Below are 16,362 nucleotides of genomic sequence, written 5' to 3'. Positions count from 1 at the left end.
TTGTGCTGAGAAGTTCACAACTAATGGTATCTGAAATAAACCCCACTGGAAGTCAAGATGCAAATTTGTAGTCAGGTGGGTTTAGAATAGCTTGAATTTCCAAATATCAAGTTTTTGCATCATCCCAGGAGATCCAAGAACTAGGAGGGTGACTGAATCTTTGTTAGCCAACGTAAGAGCTAAAGTAAATTTAATCAGTATTTTTGGAGACAAAAAAGATATAGCGAAATGCATTTTGGCCTCTTTTGTATTTTTTCCATGCATCAATTTACATTCACTTTATAAGGTGTTTGTAGCATTAAGCCTCAAACTGCACTGGTTTCAATGAAGTACAGTAACCGCTTTATGTTAAAATATTAATTACATGCCACGCCTTACCTGTGTGTACAAGCAAAGCTAGGCAGAGTTCCAATGTCAAATTGTGTATGCACTGTAAAAAGAATATTTTACTATACATTAAACTGGAGAAAGACAGCTCTTAACAGAATAAAACCCAATCATTTTAATGGAGCTGTTGAGCAGCATTACAAGATATCAATGATCAAATAAAACCTGGTTTTTCTTTAAACTGTTTTAGATTCTGTAGGGGTCCACCCTAATTGGTTGTGTAATACTGGATAAATAATAATTAAGAAGAATATAACAGGAGGAAAGAATTCTCTGACTGCTAGACTGGGGACCACGCTGGCTCTGTGGGTGTGTAATTAAACAATGCATCAGGCACCTGTTCTTTGTAACCACTGTAGTCAAATGTGGCATAAAGTAAAGAATTTTAAGCTTTAAACAAAATATCTCATGTGACCACCAGAATAAGGATTTTAGAAATGTGGTAGCTGGGAAAGTCCTTGATGTGTGGTTTTGCTGCCTGTTAGGAAGAATGCAGTAGGGATTCTTTTATTAAAATCACACAAGAAATGTTTTTAGTGTCAACTGTGGAATAAAATTACTAAATAGGAAAGTATGTGTAACTGTAAGTTATCATCTCTGAACTGTATAGAATCCTGTGAGTAAATGGAGCCTTTCATGAACTCTCAACAGACTCATTTGTAAGAAAAATTCTGTGTGTCCCTAGTGCAAAGTGCCAAGAGAGAACTGCATTTCTAGGATTGCCTAAATGACTTTGTCTTGTAGACACTAACGTAGATACAGCTTCTACAACAGGCGTTGAATTGGTTCTTCTGCTTCTGTTGAGGTAAAACTATGTCCAGTTTGGACACAACATTATTTCTGATGTGGTCATCACCTATTGTAGAATATCTTAGTTGAGTACAGTTTTTAAGCTTTTCAGAGCAGGAACAGTTGTGTGTTTATATGTTATCTGTGCAAATTGCAGTCTTTATAACTAACTGCTATAATTCAAATAATATATAATAATTATAGCAGTAAGGCTGTGTGAGTAGGGACTATAAGGACCTTAAGGATGATTTGTTTTCAAGAAATACAGAGAAGTATCAGCATCTTTTAGGCGTCCAAATTTAGGGAGCTCTGAAAACCATGAATGATTTTGGAAAAGTGGTCTTTCAAGATTTTGGTTTTGTTTCTTGCCAGAGGATATTTTATGATCCTTGCCAGAAACAATTGCTTTTTAACTATTCTCATCACCATAAATTGACTCCTATCTCAGGAATTTGACTATCAGCCAGTCAGAGAGAACAGGATGACAGAGCACATCTGATAGCCAAAGGAGTGATATCAGAGCTAGTTAAACAGTATTTTTGCATTGAATCACTGACTGAGACCCTCCTGCCGTACAGCTGAAATGTACATTGCAGCAAAAGTAAACAATACATGGCTGGAGTGTCAGATATCAGTGTCTTCAGGGCATGGATAGTGCTATGAAAATATTCCCTATCTAGCTGTCCTCCAAAAATAAATGAATTGGAAGAGTTGAGCCTGGCTGTGAAAAACTAATTATAGCTGAGGCCTTTGCATTCTTGGCAAAGACCGGTCTCTTCCTTTTTCTGAAGTTGCTTTTAAAGAAGTTAATTTAAGGTGATTTGAGCATAGCTATAGCCTTGGGATAATTACTGCACTGCAGATTTATTGTTTAATAAAAATATTAATTTGTTAATCAGAATACATAATATTCTCACTTATCACTCCTGTCCATACGCAACTTGAATGAATAAGTATGTGATTATGTTATCCTTTTAATGGATTTCTTTATCTAACCCTCTGTCTTTTCTAATGCAGTTGTCCCCAAATAGAGACCCATACCCATTATATAGTTGCTGCAGAGGTAAGGAAAAACATAGCCAGAGGCATTAAGATACTCTTGGTGTATAGTGAATTGCAAAAAGGAAAAATAAAATTGAGTGGAGTTGCAGCAAATGATAAAGAATAGTGTGAAATCCCGAGCCTGTAAAAGCCATTTCAGAGCTCTTTAATAGTACACTAAAGAACAGCACTGGGATTTCACTGTATTCGTGTGTTTGTAGAGTTATCTAGGCAATGCAACTGTAGAAAGTACTTAGAATTTTACAATAGGTGCAAAGATGTCTTTTCACAGATCTCCATAGAGCCACTTGCTTTCCAATTTAATTGGGACTGTTATTCTTCTAATTGTAGCAAACAAGTTACTATTTTGTACCAGGGATGCCCTTTAAAATATCATTATCTCAGGCTTTCTCAAGTTTATTGCTATTGAAGAGAGGAAGAGCACTTAATAGAGCTGAAATGGATGTTAGCACCACCAACCAGATTTCCTTTTTCACCCTAGTGGTTTATTCCATTAGAATTTTCAGGTTTTATCCAGAATCTGAGATCCTTAGCAAAGAGGGACTTGGGAAGTATAGCAAGGAATATTAAATTACAGATAAAGGCTCACATCACAAAGCTGATACTCAGCTAACTAGCATTGATATTTTAGTGTAATGTGGCTGCAGTCAATGAAGTTATTCCTGTGGAAATGGGTAACAGGATTCAGTCCAAGATTTATTGTCTTACTAATTTTATTTCTTCAGTTGATGAGTTTTAATCAGTATGGTGTCATTGTGGAAGCTTTTAAATTGCATGCTTCTGTTTCCCTCTGGATTAATTTCTCATTGAAGCATTTTAAAAATGAGCCATTCTCTATTGTCACAGGTGCAGGTGGTGTATCCAACTTGAAAAACATGTATTATGAATTTATTGAAAGTTAGACAAAAAAACCATTCACACAGTTTTAGGTACAATTATACGAAAAGATAATGTATAAATAATTTAATCAGCTCTGCCAGAGGGGAGAATTCTCTTAAATGAGTCTAATTATTCTCGTTCCCATGTGAGTTTGGACTTGAAATTAACCTTGCAAAGCACAATCTTTCGCAGAGTATTAACATAAAGAAGAAGAAAATATAACTTGCTTTGCTCATTGGCTAAAATCTTTTAACTTGAAGAGTATTCTATACAAGAACAGCAATGTCATAAAAACGCTCACACGGTCATCTCAGGTATTGTAAATCTTTCAGTCTGTACCTCTGTGTTCTGTGTGAGTCTTTAAAACCCGAGACCATGGAAGCTTTTCTCACTATTGAAGTAGCCAGGGTACTTCTCATTAATGTAGATATTTCTCTCTTTTCTGTTGTTATAATACACACTGGCAAGGACTGCACTTTAGTAGTGCTGTTGCATGTGAAATTGCAGGACTTAAGGGAGGTCACTTTTAGGGCCTTTGGAATAGAAATGGTCTGTAAATAAAGGCAATATTAACTTTAACAAAGTTACAACACCAGAGTTAAGAATAAGTCTATTTTGACTGTTTTCATACTGACTACAAGCTATGTGACTTGTCTGGAATCAATGTTCTGAAAGCACATCAAGCAAACAAACAGGCAGACAGCTGTGAATATTGAACCCCTTTGTCTTGGAGAATAATATTGGTGTTTCAAACTCCTGGAATCCATATTTCTCTGCCATGCTTAGAGACCAAGCTGATGGGCACTTTGTAAATCCTTTCATATAAATTAAGCAACTAGATAATAAGTCCTGCCAAAAGGTTTTCATCAGATGTCTTATATAATTTAATATAGATGATTTGGAAAACTTTCACTATGGAGATTCTCAGGAATCTGTTCCTCATTTTCATTCTCACATTGCTCATGTTGAGATTTCTTGGCAGTGCTAAGTTAGTTGCAGTCAGAAATATCAAAATAAATTCTGAATGTAAGCCTTTATTGGTATTTTTAAAGTACCTATTTTTCAGAAGTATCTGGGTATTTTTGAAGATACTTTTATTTGACTACTTCCATAACAAACATGCAGGGAAGGGGAGAGCGTTATGCTCTAGAAGGCACTTGTAGCTAGCTGGATTTTGCAAAAAACGAGTCCTTTGTGATTTGAATTGTAACTTCAATTAAAATATGGAATTTTTCTACTCTACTGGGCTACAAATACTGTTGTATTGGAGTTTTCTGAAAGGTATATGGAGGAATAAATTGCATATTGGGAAAGAAAAATCACCACCAAAATGGTCTAAAGAGTCTATACCTTCCAGCTGCAAGTTCTGTGTCTGCCTTTTAATAGGCAGATCTTCCTCAGCTGCATGTGATTTTAATAATTATCAAGAAGAAATTTCTTGATGGTATTACCTGTTAGTGCATGTTAGTGCATAGGTTATTCATTTAAAAAAAAAAAAAAAAAAAGACATTTTTCTCTTCTTTCCAAGTTATATGGGAAAAAATCCCTGGCTACTTGTAAGTTGGAGTTTAGGAAGTTATATATGTTGTATTTCTCTGTACTACCAGGGACTGGATTCAGCAAACCAAGTAGATCCCTCTCAGTTCTCTTTTAAACATCTCATTGATTTCAGGAAAGTAGGGTTGTGAATGATGAGATGATATTGCTTTAGTTTATAATTGATCCTTGCCTTATTATGTTGGAGTTGCACCCTTATCTTGGAACCCTTGCTAGTATGGTGCCACTTATCATACTGCATAGAACAGTGCTGCCTAAGAGAAGCCGAGCTAGGTGACTTAATAGGTCTCTTCTATTAATAATTTATATGTACCTGAGGATCTTCTGGTATTTATGTTCTAAATGTAATGTTAAGCATCCCACAATAGTTTCAGACAAATCATAATTAATTAATATGCAAATATATCAACTAAATGTGACTTTGCAGCCTTTCGGTGATTGAGTTCTGTACACAGAAAAAACACAGATGTGCATTTACAAAGGCAGGTCTTCCTCTATTGACTCATCCACTTAATTTTGCTCTCAGCTGTGTATATGCAGATAATTATTTCTTTGCTCTTGAAACTTTGAATGTGCATGTGGTTATGGCTAAAGCAGGCATGTGACTGTCTACAGATGAAAATGCAGGTGTTCTGTTCTAAAAAACAAGCCAAAAGTTCATCTCTTAAATAAATTAAAATTTTCCAGTATCTACTTCTAAATTCATTATTCTCTAAGTAAATTAATGGGTGCAATGTATATGAACAGGCCTAACTATGAGAAAGTTTGGACATGACTTGCACCATTTTAAATACTCTCTTTCCTAGCAGTGCTATTCTAAGCTTTCAACGCTTATTGAAATGTTGCAGCTACTCCATAGACAGTTTCTGTTATATATTGGACTTGTTTTTCTTCAACTCGCATACAGCACAGTCTGTGACATTTACTGAATGTATGGCAGTAAAAGCAATTTCCTAAAATTTGACTGTACATTTAAAAGATGTTGATTCTTTTTTCAAGTATTATTTGCATAATGGAGACTTGGGGTTTCATTGCTGCTTTCTGATTTCTTTCTATCGACATAATAGGAATGTAAAGTAATTGTGATGTTACAAAGATCAGAATGAGATCTGTCAAATTCAGAAGGAGTCTTTAGACTGGTCTGCATTCTGGGGAAAAAAATCTGAAAGGCAAATGTAATAATAACAAAAGAACCTCTTAATACCAACTAACTGAGAAAAGAACGGAGTGAATGCTCGCATGCCTGGAGTACTGTGGGTAGGGAGGGGAGAGACCACTAAAGCAGAATCCAGAACTATCGCTCTTGCTGGCCCTTAAGCTGACCTTTGCCAAATCTTTGGCACTTCATGCCTCAGTTTCATTATCTGTAAAACATTGACACCACTACCGACTCTCCTTTGCTTTGAACCTAATGAATGGAAGATGTTTCCTAATCCTATTTTTAATTTCTTGCCAAATATCTCCAATTCCAAATGAAACTTGAGACGGAAAGTCCAGAAGTTGCAGCTTTGGTTCAGAATTTTGGTATTTTAAGTTCTGTCCCTGGCTTCCTGTTCAGCCTTGAGCAAATCTTGTTAGTCTCTTAGTCCTGAGGGACTCTGGTTCCTATCAGCTGCCAGTTAAAGCAGTGACATCTTGGTTCCTAAACACATTTCAAGGGTCTGAATGTTCACCTCTGTGCTCCTCATGTTTTGTAAGTTTTATGGTGTTAGAAGACAGAAATAGAAAGCTAAAGGAGGCACGAATCTGGCTGAAGCTTTCGATATGACATTGTGAGGGAGCATGGGCCGTCTTGTACCGACAGCGGTACGCTGAGCATAAATGTGAGGCCATTGCCCAAGGAGCACCACTCCAGCATGCAGAGCTCCTTATTATCCACACTGTATAAATGTGTATTACCCATAAGACAGGAGGATGTACTGAATATATCGTCCTATCTCTGGGTGAGCTAGATCTCAACAGTAGCTTAGTTTTTATACCTTGTTTACCTAACATGGACAAATTCTCTTTCGTGGCTAGTTCTGAGTAGCTGGTAAGTTTATTGCTACTGCAGTCTCTTAGCTATGTCCATGTCTTTTCTTCTTCCACTAACATTTCTTTTTCATCTAACTTAGGCTGTAATCCTCGAGTTAAGAAATCTCAGAAGTCCACCGAACTGTGTTAACATTACTTAACCTCTTTTTTGTACGCACTTTGTACTTGTTCTTTATGTTATGAGCAATCCCTTTACTTTGTGTTTGCACAGCACCTAATATAATTGTCTATGACTTGGCCTTCCACACAGAGCTAAAAGCCCATAGCAGCTTTTACTCTTTCTGTATCTCATAATCCTGGTTTGAGGAAAAATACAGAAAACAAGCTGTCAGAAGCCTTTGTACTATCTTAATGGCACCATCTATACACCATTGATGGAGACATTTTATTGCCAATCAAAATCAAGCCATTTAAATTGATATTTTCAGCAAATCACCACCTATGTGAGACTGTTGCCAGAGTTCCCAACTCCAGTATGATGTCTGAAGAATCATTGTTATAAAGACCATGGAATTAAAACGGGAATTAGGCTGACATTGTACTACTAAGTAATTTTCAAGTATGGATCAATACCTTGCATTAGCAGATATTAGGTCCAAGACAGCTTGAAGGAGCACACACTTATGCAGCAGTTTCTGCTTGTGTGGTTCAGAAGAGTCAAATGGTACAGACAATGTAATTGCAACTCTCCAGGCTTTTAATATAACCCATGTAGTATGTGCTTTTAGTGGAGCAGTGGGCGAATGCTGTGTGATAAAAAGTGTTGACACTGTGGCTATTAGGGGTACTTAGAATATAAATACTGGATCATCTCCCTGCCTAAGGTAAAAACACTGGAAGTTGAAGAAAAGGCCAAATCCATTAACCTATTGACAATCTATTCCAGAAACCCTTGACTCTTGGACAGGTCTGAAAGACAGAGATTCAGAAGTTGGACCCTATCCAATGGTGTCCTTACTGTCATGACATGCCTATTGTAGAATTGTCATTCAACAGTGAGAACATATGGTGTATCTTTAAGAAATGAGAAGAAAGGAGTATGTGGGTGGTTATTTAAAAGTTAGGGCTTGCTTCTTTCTTTCATAATAAGGTTGATGTAAACACATCATGAGGTTATCAAGCATACTGAGGCCTGATTCTGTCCCTGCTTCCCTGATGTACACAACCTGGAAGAAAAATGTAGCCATTTGGAATTAATTCCCTCAGCTGGCGCATGGTATAGGAATGATATAACCACCATGTAGGAAGTGTAAAACTGGTAGAGCTTGATTTGTAAGCATCACAGTTCCCTCCTTGTAATGAAAATAGTGTGCGCTAAATGACTAACAGAGGAAACCACTCAGAGAAATGCTTATATTAAAAGTGTAGAGCCTCAGCAGGACCACAGTAATCAATTACCCTAAACTGAAGCCCTGGCAGCTTCTATGAATTGCTATTGATTTCAGCTACCAGTTAGTGAATCTTTCTAGGACTAGGCTAGAGTGTAGGTGTGAGATGCAGACAAAATTAGGAGCTGGAAAAAAACTCTGTGGAAAACACAGGCAACAGCCAGGTTTGGGAAGATATATTATGCTGAAGTTTATTTTTTGAAAGTGCTTTAAAATTGCAAAACCCAAAGTCCCACACAGCGGTAAAAATGAAGTATCACATCAGCATATATTGAAATAAGAAAGATGAGAACTTCTGTTTTCTTACAAGGTTGTTATGGAAAATTCTGTTTGGCTTTCTTTAGAAAGCCTCTGTCTTCCATTGGAGTTGAATAAAGGCGGGTCAGTTAATTTTTTTTCCTGTAGCCTTCATCTGACTATACTAATGATTTTCTTCTTGCAGTGAACCCTCAAGTCATATAAAAATGATCCAAAATAATGATGTAAGATTCAGTCCTCTATATGCTATAGATTGTGAGTTACAAGTTTGTTGTCTACAAAACTCAGTTTCTTATAGAATTCCTTGATGGTTTCAGGAAGATGAAGCAGCTATTTCTTTATGCATACTGTTCACTTCAAAGAGAATTTAATCCGTTTTGAGGAGGCTGCTATGTTTCCATTATCATAAAAGGAAACTCATTCTGGGACCTTTTTTGCTCAGCAGGAACCCTCTGTATTTCCACATTCTCGTTATACATGTTTTGGCATGAGCATAAAGCAGGCATGCTCATTTACATTCTAGCTGATCAAGTGGAGAAGTCTGATTAATGTCAATTTTGGATCAAGGTGAGGGTCATATTTGTAACCTGCACTAAAGAACTTTATGGAGTGACTTCTCCCAGAGGAGGATATTTCTGTTAGATCAGTGGCCCAGAGGCAGTGGAAGAAATCTTCTTCCTCCTGTCATCCTCATTTTAATATCAGCTGCACAACAGCAGCACAAAATACTGGATTAGAACTAAACATACCATGTAACTGAATCGTGTACTCAGATCACATCCCTCTCACCGTGTATCATTGCAGGTTGTTAATCATGCCTTTCCTTATGCTCTTTCCTCCTTGCTCTCCCACTGGTTTGCTTCCCTCCCTCCATTCCCTCAGATCTTTCCCTAAAGCCTCCTTTTTCCTCTCTGTCAGGTCCTGTCCTGCATGCTCGCTCTCCTGTTATACAGCTGTGTTCTTGAATAATTTTGGGAAAGCAACATAGACACTCAGCCAAAGTTAAAGCTTACATTGCCTTAGAGTATCTTTGTTGGCTTTCCCAAAATTAACTCCTGGTCTTGTAGCTCTACTAACCCAACTGTAAAAACATCATCTCTCACCATTGTGGTCTCCGAGCATGCTAGACCTTTCGTTTCCATTTTGCTGTGGAGAGCATCTAGAAAATCTGTTGGCCTCTTCATAGCTTTATCTTGTTTCACTGAACAAGGCAATGGAGGGGAGACCTGGTGTATAAGACAGCAAACAGTTGGGTTAGGAGGGACAGACCTGTTCTATTTTTTGCGAGCAAGAAGATATTTTCTGATCCTTGTTTTAAAGTTAATGAATTAAAAGACTGCCAGTGCACTTCAGCCCATTGCTGGCAAGGCGCTAGTTCAGCCTTCCCTTAGTGCAAGTAACTACAAGGGATCGAAATGCCTCGTTCTTGGCAAGCGTGTGTGGGAGTCAAAGCAGTGTGAAGATCTTTTTCATTTTCTAAGGGGAAATTCCTACCCCGTTCAGGCACAGGAACACCAGCTTTTTTAGGACAACAGAATTATATCCTAGTGCACTGCCAGTGGTGAACTGTTTGGTCTTTCTGTCTTAGATAGCTTTGGTCTTAGTTGTTTTGTCCACCCTCTGAAAATGAACCATATTACTTGTGTACAACAGGAGTCAGATGTGACTGGTATTTCAGATGTGAATGAACTGGGGGAGAGAGGGATGGTGTCCCACTCAAGACATCCCTCCAGAAGACAGGATTGTAAGGGAAGTCATCAGTGTAGAAGGCGACTCTACAGATTTGTGCGATTAGAATACTTTTCTGCTTAGCAATGGAGTTTTCATTTAATCAGTTTCTGCCAGATTCCCTCCTCTTTTTGCTCTTCAAGTTCACCAAAGGACCTGTTTCTGAAGCACACTGTCTGTTCCAGTTTTTTTTATATTTTCGTGTCATGTGACATTGTGCTTAAAAGGAAGAAGACGACACAAAGGGAAGATGGAAAAATAGAAATACAAAATGTCCCAAGGGAGATGCTTGCCCTTACCATGTCATGCTAGTTTAAATACAGTTCCCACACATCACATGTCAAGCTGTACTTGATTGTTTTCAAATACCTGGCAAAAATCATGAGAGGAGGATAATGTTCTTTTGTGTGACGTGCTTCTTTTGATACATTGGGTTCTGTAGCTGTCAAAGCAAAGGCTGTTTTTCCATTTATTATTACAAATGCATTTGGGCTAAATCTCTTCTGCAACCCTCTATTCCCTTGATTGTTTACTTCAATACAAGTGTTACTGTTTTTTTTTTTTCTAAATCTAAGGAAATGATGAATTTTCAGTAGTGCATTTTCTCTATGATCCTCAGTAGGCAATGAGGTTCCTTCTCAGTGGAGATTTAGATCACATCTGGAAATGCAGTCTCTTTCAAGTATTTTCTGCTTTTCTGGCAGGAGAATGGAATATTTAATTTCATTATTCAGCATAGGGTTATTCATTTCATGCAATGAAGGGAAATTCATCAATATTGTCTTCAGCATCCAGAAAAATGATACTTACCATGACTGTTTCACATACTCTATTTATATTTTATAGCTTTCTCATCACTCAGCAATTATTCATCACTCTGCTGAGAGGTGAAATTCTTGTATTGAGTTACTATAATTTCTCTGAACTCCTGAAAGCAATTCAATCACTGAAAGCAATTGCTTTTACTTAAAGGTATTTCTTGAGACACTGTATTGGGTTTGTGTGGTGGAGTTTTGGTAGCAGGGGAGGGGCTACAGGGGTGGCTCCTGGGAGAAGCTGCTAGAAGCTTCCCCGGCTCCAAGTCGGACCTGCCTCTGGCCAAGGCTGAGCCCATCAGTGATGCTGGTAGCACGTATGGGATAACGTATTTAAGAAGGGGAAGAAAAAAAAAAAAACCCTGCTGGAAAACCTGCAGTGGAGAGAGGAGTGGGATGTGAGAGAAACAGCCCTGCAGACCCCCAGGTCAGTGCAGAAGGAGGGGAGGAGATGCTCCAGGTGCCGGAGCAGAGATTCCCCTGCAGCCCGTGGTGAAGACCACGGTGAGGCAGGCTGTCCCCCTGCAGCCCAGGGAGGTCCACGGTGGAGCAGATATCCACCTGCAGCCCATGGAGGACCCCACGCCAGAGCAGGTGGGTGCCCAAAGGAGGCTGTGACCCCGTGGGAAGCCCACGCTGGAGCAGGCTCCTGGCAGGACCTGTGGACCTGTGGGAGGGACCCCACGCTGGAGCAGGGGAAGAGTGAGGAGTCCTGCCCCTGAGGAGGAAGGAGCGGCAGAGACAACGTGTGATGAACTGACCCCAACCCCCACTCCCCATCCCCCTGCGCTGCTGGTGGGGAGGAGGGAGAGAAAATTGGGAGTGGAGTTGAGCCCAGGAAGAAGGGAGGTGTGGGGGAAAGGTCTTTTAAGATTTGGTTTTATTTCTTGTTATCCTACACTGATTTGATTGGTAACAAATTAAATTGAGGTTTTTTTCCCCCAAGTTGAGTCTCTTTTGCCCATGACCGTAATGGTGAGTGATCCCCTCCCTGTCCTTATCTCAACCCATGAGCATTTCATTGTATTTTCTCCTCCTCATTGCACCAGGGGAGAGGAGTGAGCGAGCGGCCACGTAATGCTTAGTTGTTGGCTGGGCCTAAACCACTACAGAGAGATTCACCAAATACAAATAATGGAATAAAGGTTATTTTTTTCCTGTTGATTTTCAACAATACTTAGTAACACCTTGGAAAAGGGATAAATCAATGTTGCGACATCTTAACGTTCATTGCACTAATGTTAATCATGATGGATTCTTGGAGATGGATGCAAATGTGATAGTGGAAGTAAGTGGGAATGCGGTTGAAATGCAACATTAATTCATTCCCAATTGTTATTAAGCGTCCCAAAATATTCATAGTTTTGCTGATATTTTCCTTTTGAAACCACTTGGTGTAAAAAAAAAAAACCCATCAGTGTGATGTATTTGTCTATGCAAAGCCATCGAGATAATTATCTCTGAATCTTTTGTATTATGTTTAATTTCAGTGTAGTGTCCCAGATCTGCATTTTTGGGAAAGATCAAAGTATAGAGTGTAAAGGTGGTGATAGACTGTACCCCATTCCCACAGAAATCAATTAAAGGTCTTCCATTTGGGAAGTGGGCACAGTGGGAACAGAAACAGGCTTAGTATCACAATATGTGATTTATCTTGCCATCAGTAAAACAGATTTCTCATTTATCTTATCCTCTGAGATGTTTAAATTTTGAACTTCAGCTGATTCAAATTTTATGTTTGGGGAATCCAGGCACTGAGATGATTTGTGTTTCGGGCACTGAACTGGGACTCAGTAGATCTGGGTTTGTTCTGTCATGCATTTCCCATGTGATCTTATGCAAATCCTTTATTGCCTCTCACACAGCCTCATCAGTAAAATAGGGTAATGTTACTCTTCTTGTTCGAAGGATTTGTTAACATTTGGATGGCTTATCTACAAGGGATTGCTGAAGGCCATATGAAAATGTACAGTCTTATTTAAATGTACTGCTTTACATATATATCCTTTCATTTTATGCTTCTACACCTATTGCTTTCTTACAGCCCCCACATGGGACCCTTTCTTTCATTCTTTTCTTTATAAGCAATCTTCCACAGGCTGGCCTTCTCCTCCAAATACATGCTAATCAGGTCCTGGTTTTTAAGTTCACCAAGGCAGGTACTATGTACGACTACATATATATGTGTTGGAGAGGCACTATGTGAGCTGTACTTCATGTGGATAATCTTTGGTGATCCGACTGACAATTTTGTGCTTGGGAGACTAGATCTTTGATGTATTTTTGTTCCAGATATGTCCACTTAAATGATTCAGATGTACAGTTCTCAGTCACAGAAATTCATACTGATTTCACTAGTGAGCATCGTTTACATAAAACCCCAAGAATACCTTTTCAGGTATGTCTTTTGCAAGTATTCAAATAGCAAAACCAATACTGTGCACAATTTTCTTTAGAAAAGATATTATATTAGTATATATTCACACAAAGCTATTTGCATAAATGCTTCTGTGTTTGGCACATTTGCCTTTGCAAAAAAAAGTACATTTATTGTTTGAGGCTTTTAGCTTAAGCTACGTGTATTTTTTAGCATAAGGTACATGGTCATAAAAGGCAGTGAGCCTTTAATGGAGTGAGCAGATCTGAGCTGTGCATTGTTCCCTATCAATCAGTATTATCTGGGATAGAGCAGTGATTGCAATAGCAACTACAGGAGATATAACTACCTGCTCTGTATTACTTTTAATGAAGGTGAGAATTCCAAATCCCCTGGAATACTGTTTCTTGATGTCTTTGCACACCATGGACAAATGTTGACCTACTAATGGCATCTGCTGTAAAACTGTTGATGACTAGTGGCTCTTTGAGTTTGGTGTAGATGGGGCAGGTATGGAAATTTAAGAACACCCTACTGCCAAACAAATGAGTATATCTTTATCTAAAAGCATTAAACGTATGGACATTTAGATAATCATGCTTCCTTCAAGAAGTCAGTAAGAGTCATGGTTTACCTGCGTACAACTGCATTTTCCTTAATGAAACTTCCATTCAGACATTGTAGATATAAAGCCAGCCAATATGGAGGACCTGACGGAAGTGATTACAGCCTCTGAGTTTCATCCCCATCACTGCAATCTCTTTGTCTACAGCAGCAGCAAAGGATCCCTGAGACTCTGCGACATGAGGGCCTCGGCTCTCTGTGACAAACATTCCAAGCGTAAGTCCTTGCTTCATTGATCCCCATATGTCATTAAAGTCTTATTATTCACGGACAGCATGTAGATGTGTGCATATCCCAGTGTACTAGCTTCTCAGTTGCAGGCACAGTTGAAAACAGCAAAAGAAAGAAAATTTTCTCATCTATACAAGTATTACCTATGAACTTGGTAACAGTCACGTCTGTGACTGGTCACTCTTGTGGTTCTTATTGCAGGGATCAGTGAAGAGCCCACAACTCTAGCAAGAGAGAGATGATTCCTAACGAAGGAAATATTGGGGATAGGGGGAGTGGAAGTATTTAAGTAAATGAGCATACTTTGAATACACAACTACTGTTCTGAATACTGCTGCAAGTAAATTTTTGTCATTTAAACTGTCTTCAGAACTTTGAATCCATTTTCTGGATTAAAAAATGTTGGAGTCTTTCCTAAAAATTTAGCCCAGCATTCCCTATATGTACTTTTTCAATAATGTGTCTGTACAGATACGGAGGAAATAATGCAGTAAGTAATATTGGAGGGGGAGAAAAAGGTATTGTGTTGGTATAGGTGTCATCTGTCCTAAAGTGATTTTATGTAGCCTGTGAGACACTGAGACAGAGCCACCAATTCATGACAGTTCATATCCGAAACCTACATAAGAACAAGGAAGTAAAATGTTAAAATGTGGGACTGTCTTTGTTCTCGAAGTAAAGGATGAAGGAAAATGCATGTTCATAATGTCTTGCTATCAGCTCTTTATAGTTTGGATAAGACAGAATATGGTTCTTCCCACCAGCAATCTGGCAAGCCTGGGCACTTTGCCTTGTGCAAACAACCTGTTTATTCCTGGTCTTCTGAGACTGAAAACCACTAGGAGCTGAGAACCTAATGAACGAACTGTGGTGGCTCTGATTTAGCCACCTTCAGGACCAGGGCTTCCAGGACACTTCCACCTCACAGTATTGGATCACAGTTTCTTTTGCAGTGTTGAAACATTGGGAAGGACATTCAGGAGAAATTATCTTAGTGCCAAGGGCACATAAGAGGTTTTATGTCACTCAGTTCCTACTTGAACCTTTTGAGGTAGGTGGATCTTATTAGTAGGGGCAGCAGTGGGGAAGAAAACATGTGAAGATTTAAGTGAGACATAAATGGTGCACAGATTTAGCACACAAGCTATTTTTTTAACTGAAGTAAATGCAGTAAAGAGCCCATGACTAGGCCTTTTGGCTGCAAGGAGAAGTGCACATGCTCAGAACCTCGTAGGATGTGGTCTCCAATTACAGAAAATAACCTTTCAGGACAATTTCCTAAGCAGAGAAGTGTTTTACCATTGTTAGCTATATCCACTTGTACTTGTAGGGGGAATTCAATACCATGAAGTGAAATGCGAGCATGGTACAATCTGGTACATTGCTGTGAGTTATCCTGTCCCATTTAATTGTTTTGTTCCATAATACTTTCATTTCTTCCTACTAATAAGGCCTCCATGCCCCTGTAACTCTGTGCCAAATGCCAATCATAACTTATTAAAACAACAATACGGTAACCCTGGATGAAAGAAGGCATTTTATGCCAGAAGGGAGCGCAAGATCTAATGGTCATTGATTAAACCCCATTTTCCAGATCTATGAGTTAGAAAATAGCCATTTAATGTAGCGTTGCCGCACTGAACTCAAGTCAAGCTCATTGAGAAGCTGAGTGTGTCTGCACACACATGTGCAATACAAAATTGATACAGTGATGGTAAAACTTCCAAAGCGTTAAAAGGAATAGGCCCACGTACTGCTGATTGGAGTGGTTTGAGTATAGCTCTCAGAGGCAAGCAAAACTAATTACATAAAGCCCATAGCAACCTGGAAGGATATATCATAAAAAACAATCATTCTGGGAAATCAAATATATGCACGATTATCTCTTTAGTACCTTCACTGTGCATCTGATTCCTCTTCGTCGTTGCTTTACACACAGTGCATACGCGTAATCAGTACCCTGCTCTCCTAGCTGAGCTCGCCTTTCCACCTTTCCCCATAACTGACTTCACTTCTCAACCAAACCAGCTACAGTGACTTTACTAGTCACTGTAAACCTTTATGTCCTGCCATGCAAGCCTACTTTCTTAATTCAGTCTAATATCACTATGTACTGTATTTCAGATGCTGTTCCGAGATTGTAATGGATGTACATATTTTTACGGGTAAAAGATCCAATGTAAAACTTATAAAAAATACCTGGATGCTGAGCATATGTTGTGAACTTTTGGGT

The 16,362-nt window shown here is 38.8% G+C and overlaps 1 protein-coding gene across 10 annotated transcripts in view; it reads left to right on the top strand.

Moving 5' to 3' along the window:
• Positions 1-16,362, top strand: part of PPP2R2C (protein phosphatase 2 regulatory subunit Bgamma) — a 209,906-nt gene that overhangs the window by 163,519 nt on the left and 30,025 nt on the right. For all 10 annotated transcript variants that reach the window (XM_069794036.1, XM_069794072.1, XM_069794045.1 and 7 more), the window contains one exon: positions 13,950-14,114. In XM_069794036.1, coding sequence (XP_069650137.1) covers positions 13,950-14,114 — 165 coding nt within the window. The remainder of the gene's footprint in view (positions 1-13,949; positions 14,115-16,362) is intronic.

Source organism: Haliaeetus albicilla, chromosome 1 (genome assembly GCF_947461875.1).
Source record: "Haliaeetus albicilla chromosome 1, bHalAlb1.1, whole genome shotgun sequence".
Classification (NCBI taxonomy): domain Eukaryota; kingdom Metazoa; phylum Chordata; class Aves; order Accipitriformes; family Accipitridae; genus Haliaeetus; species Haliaeetus albicilla.
This window is presented reverse-complemented; position numbering and strand designations above follow the sequence as displayed.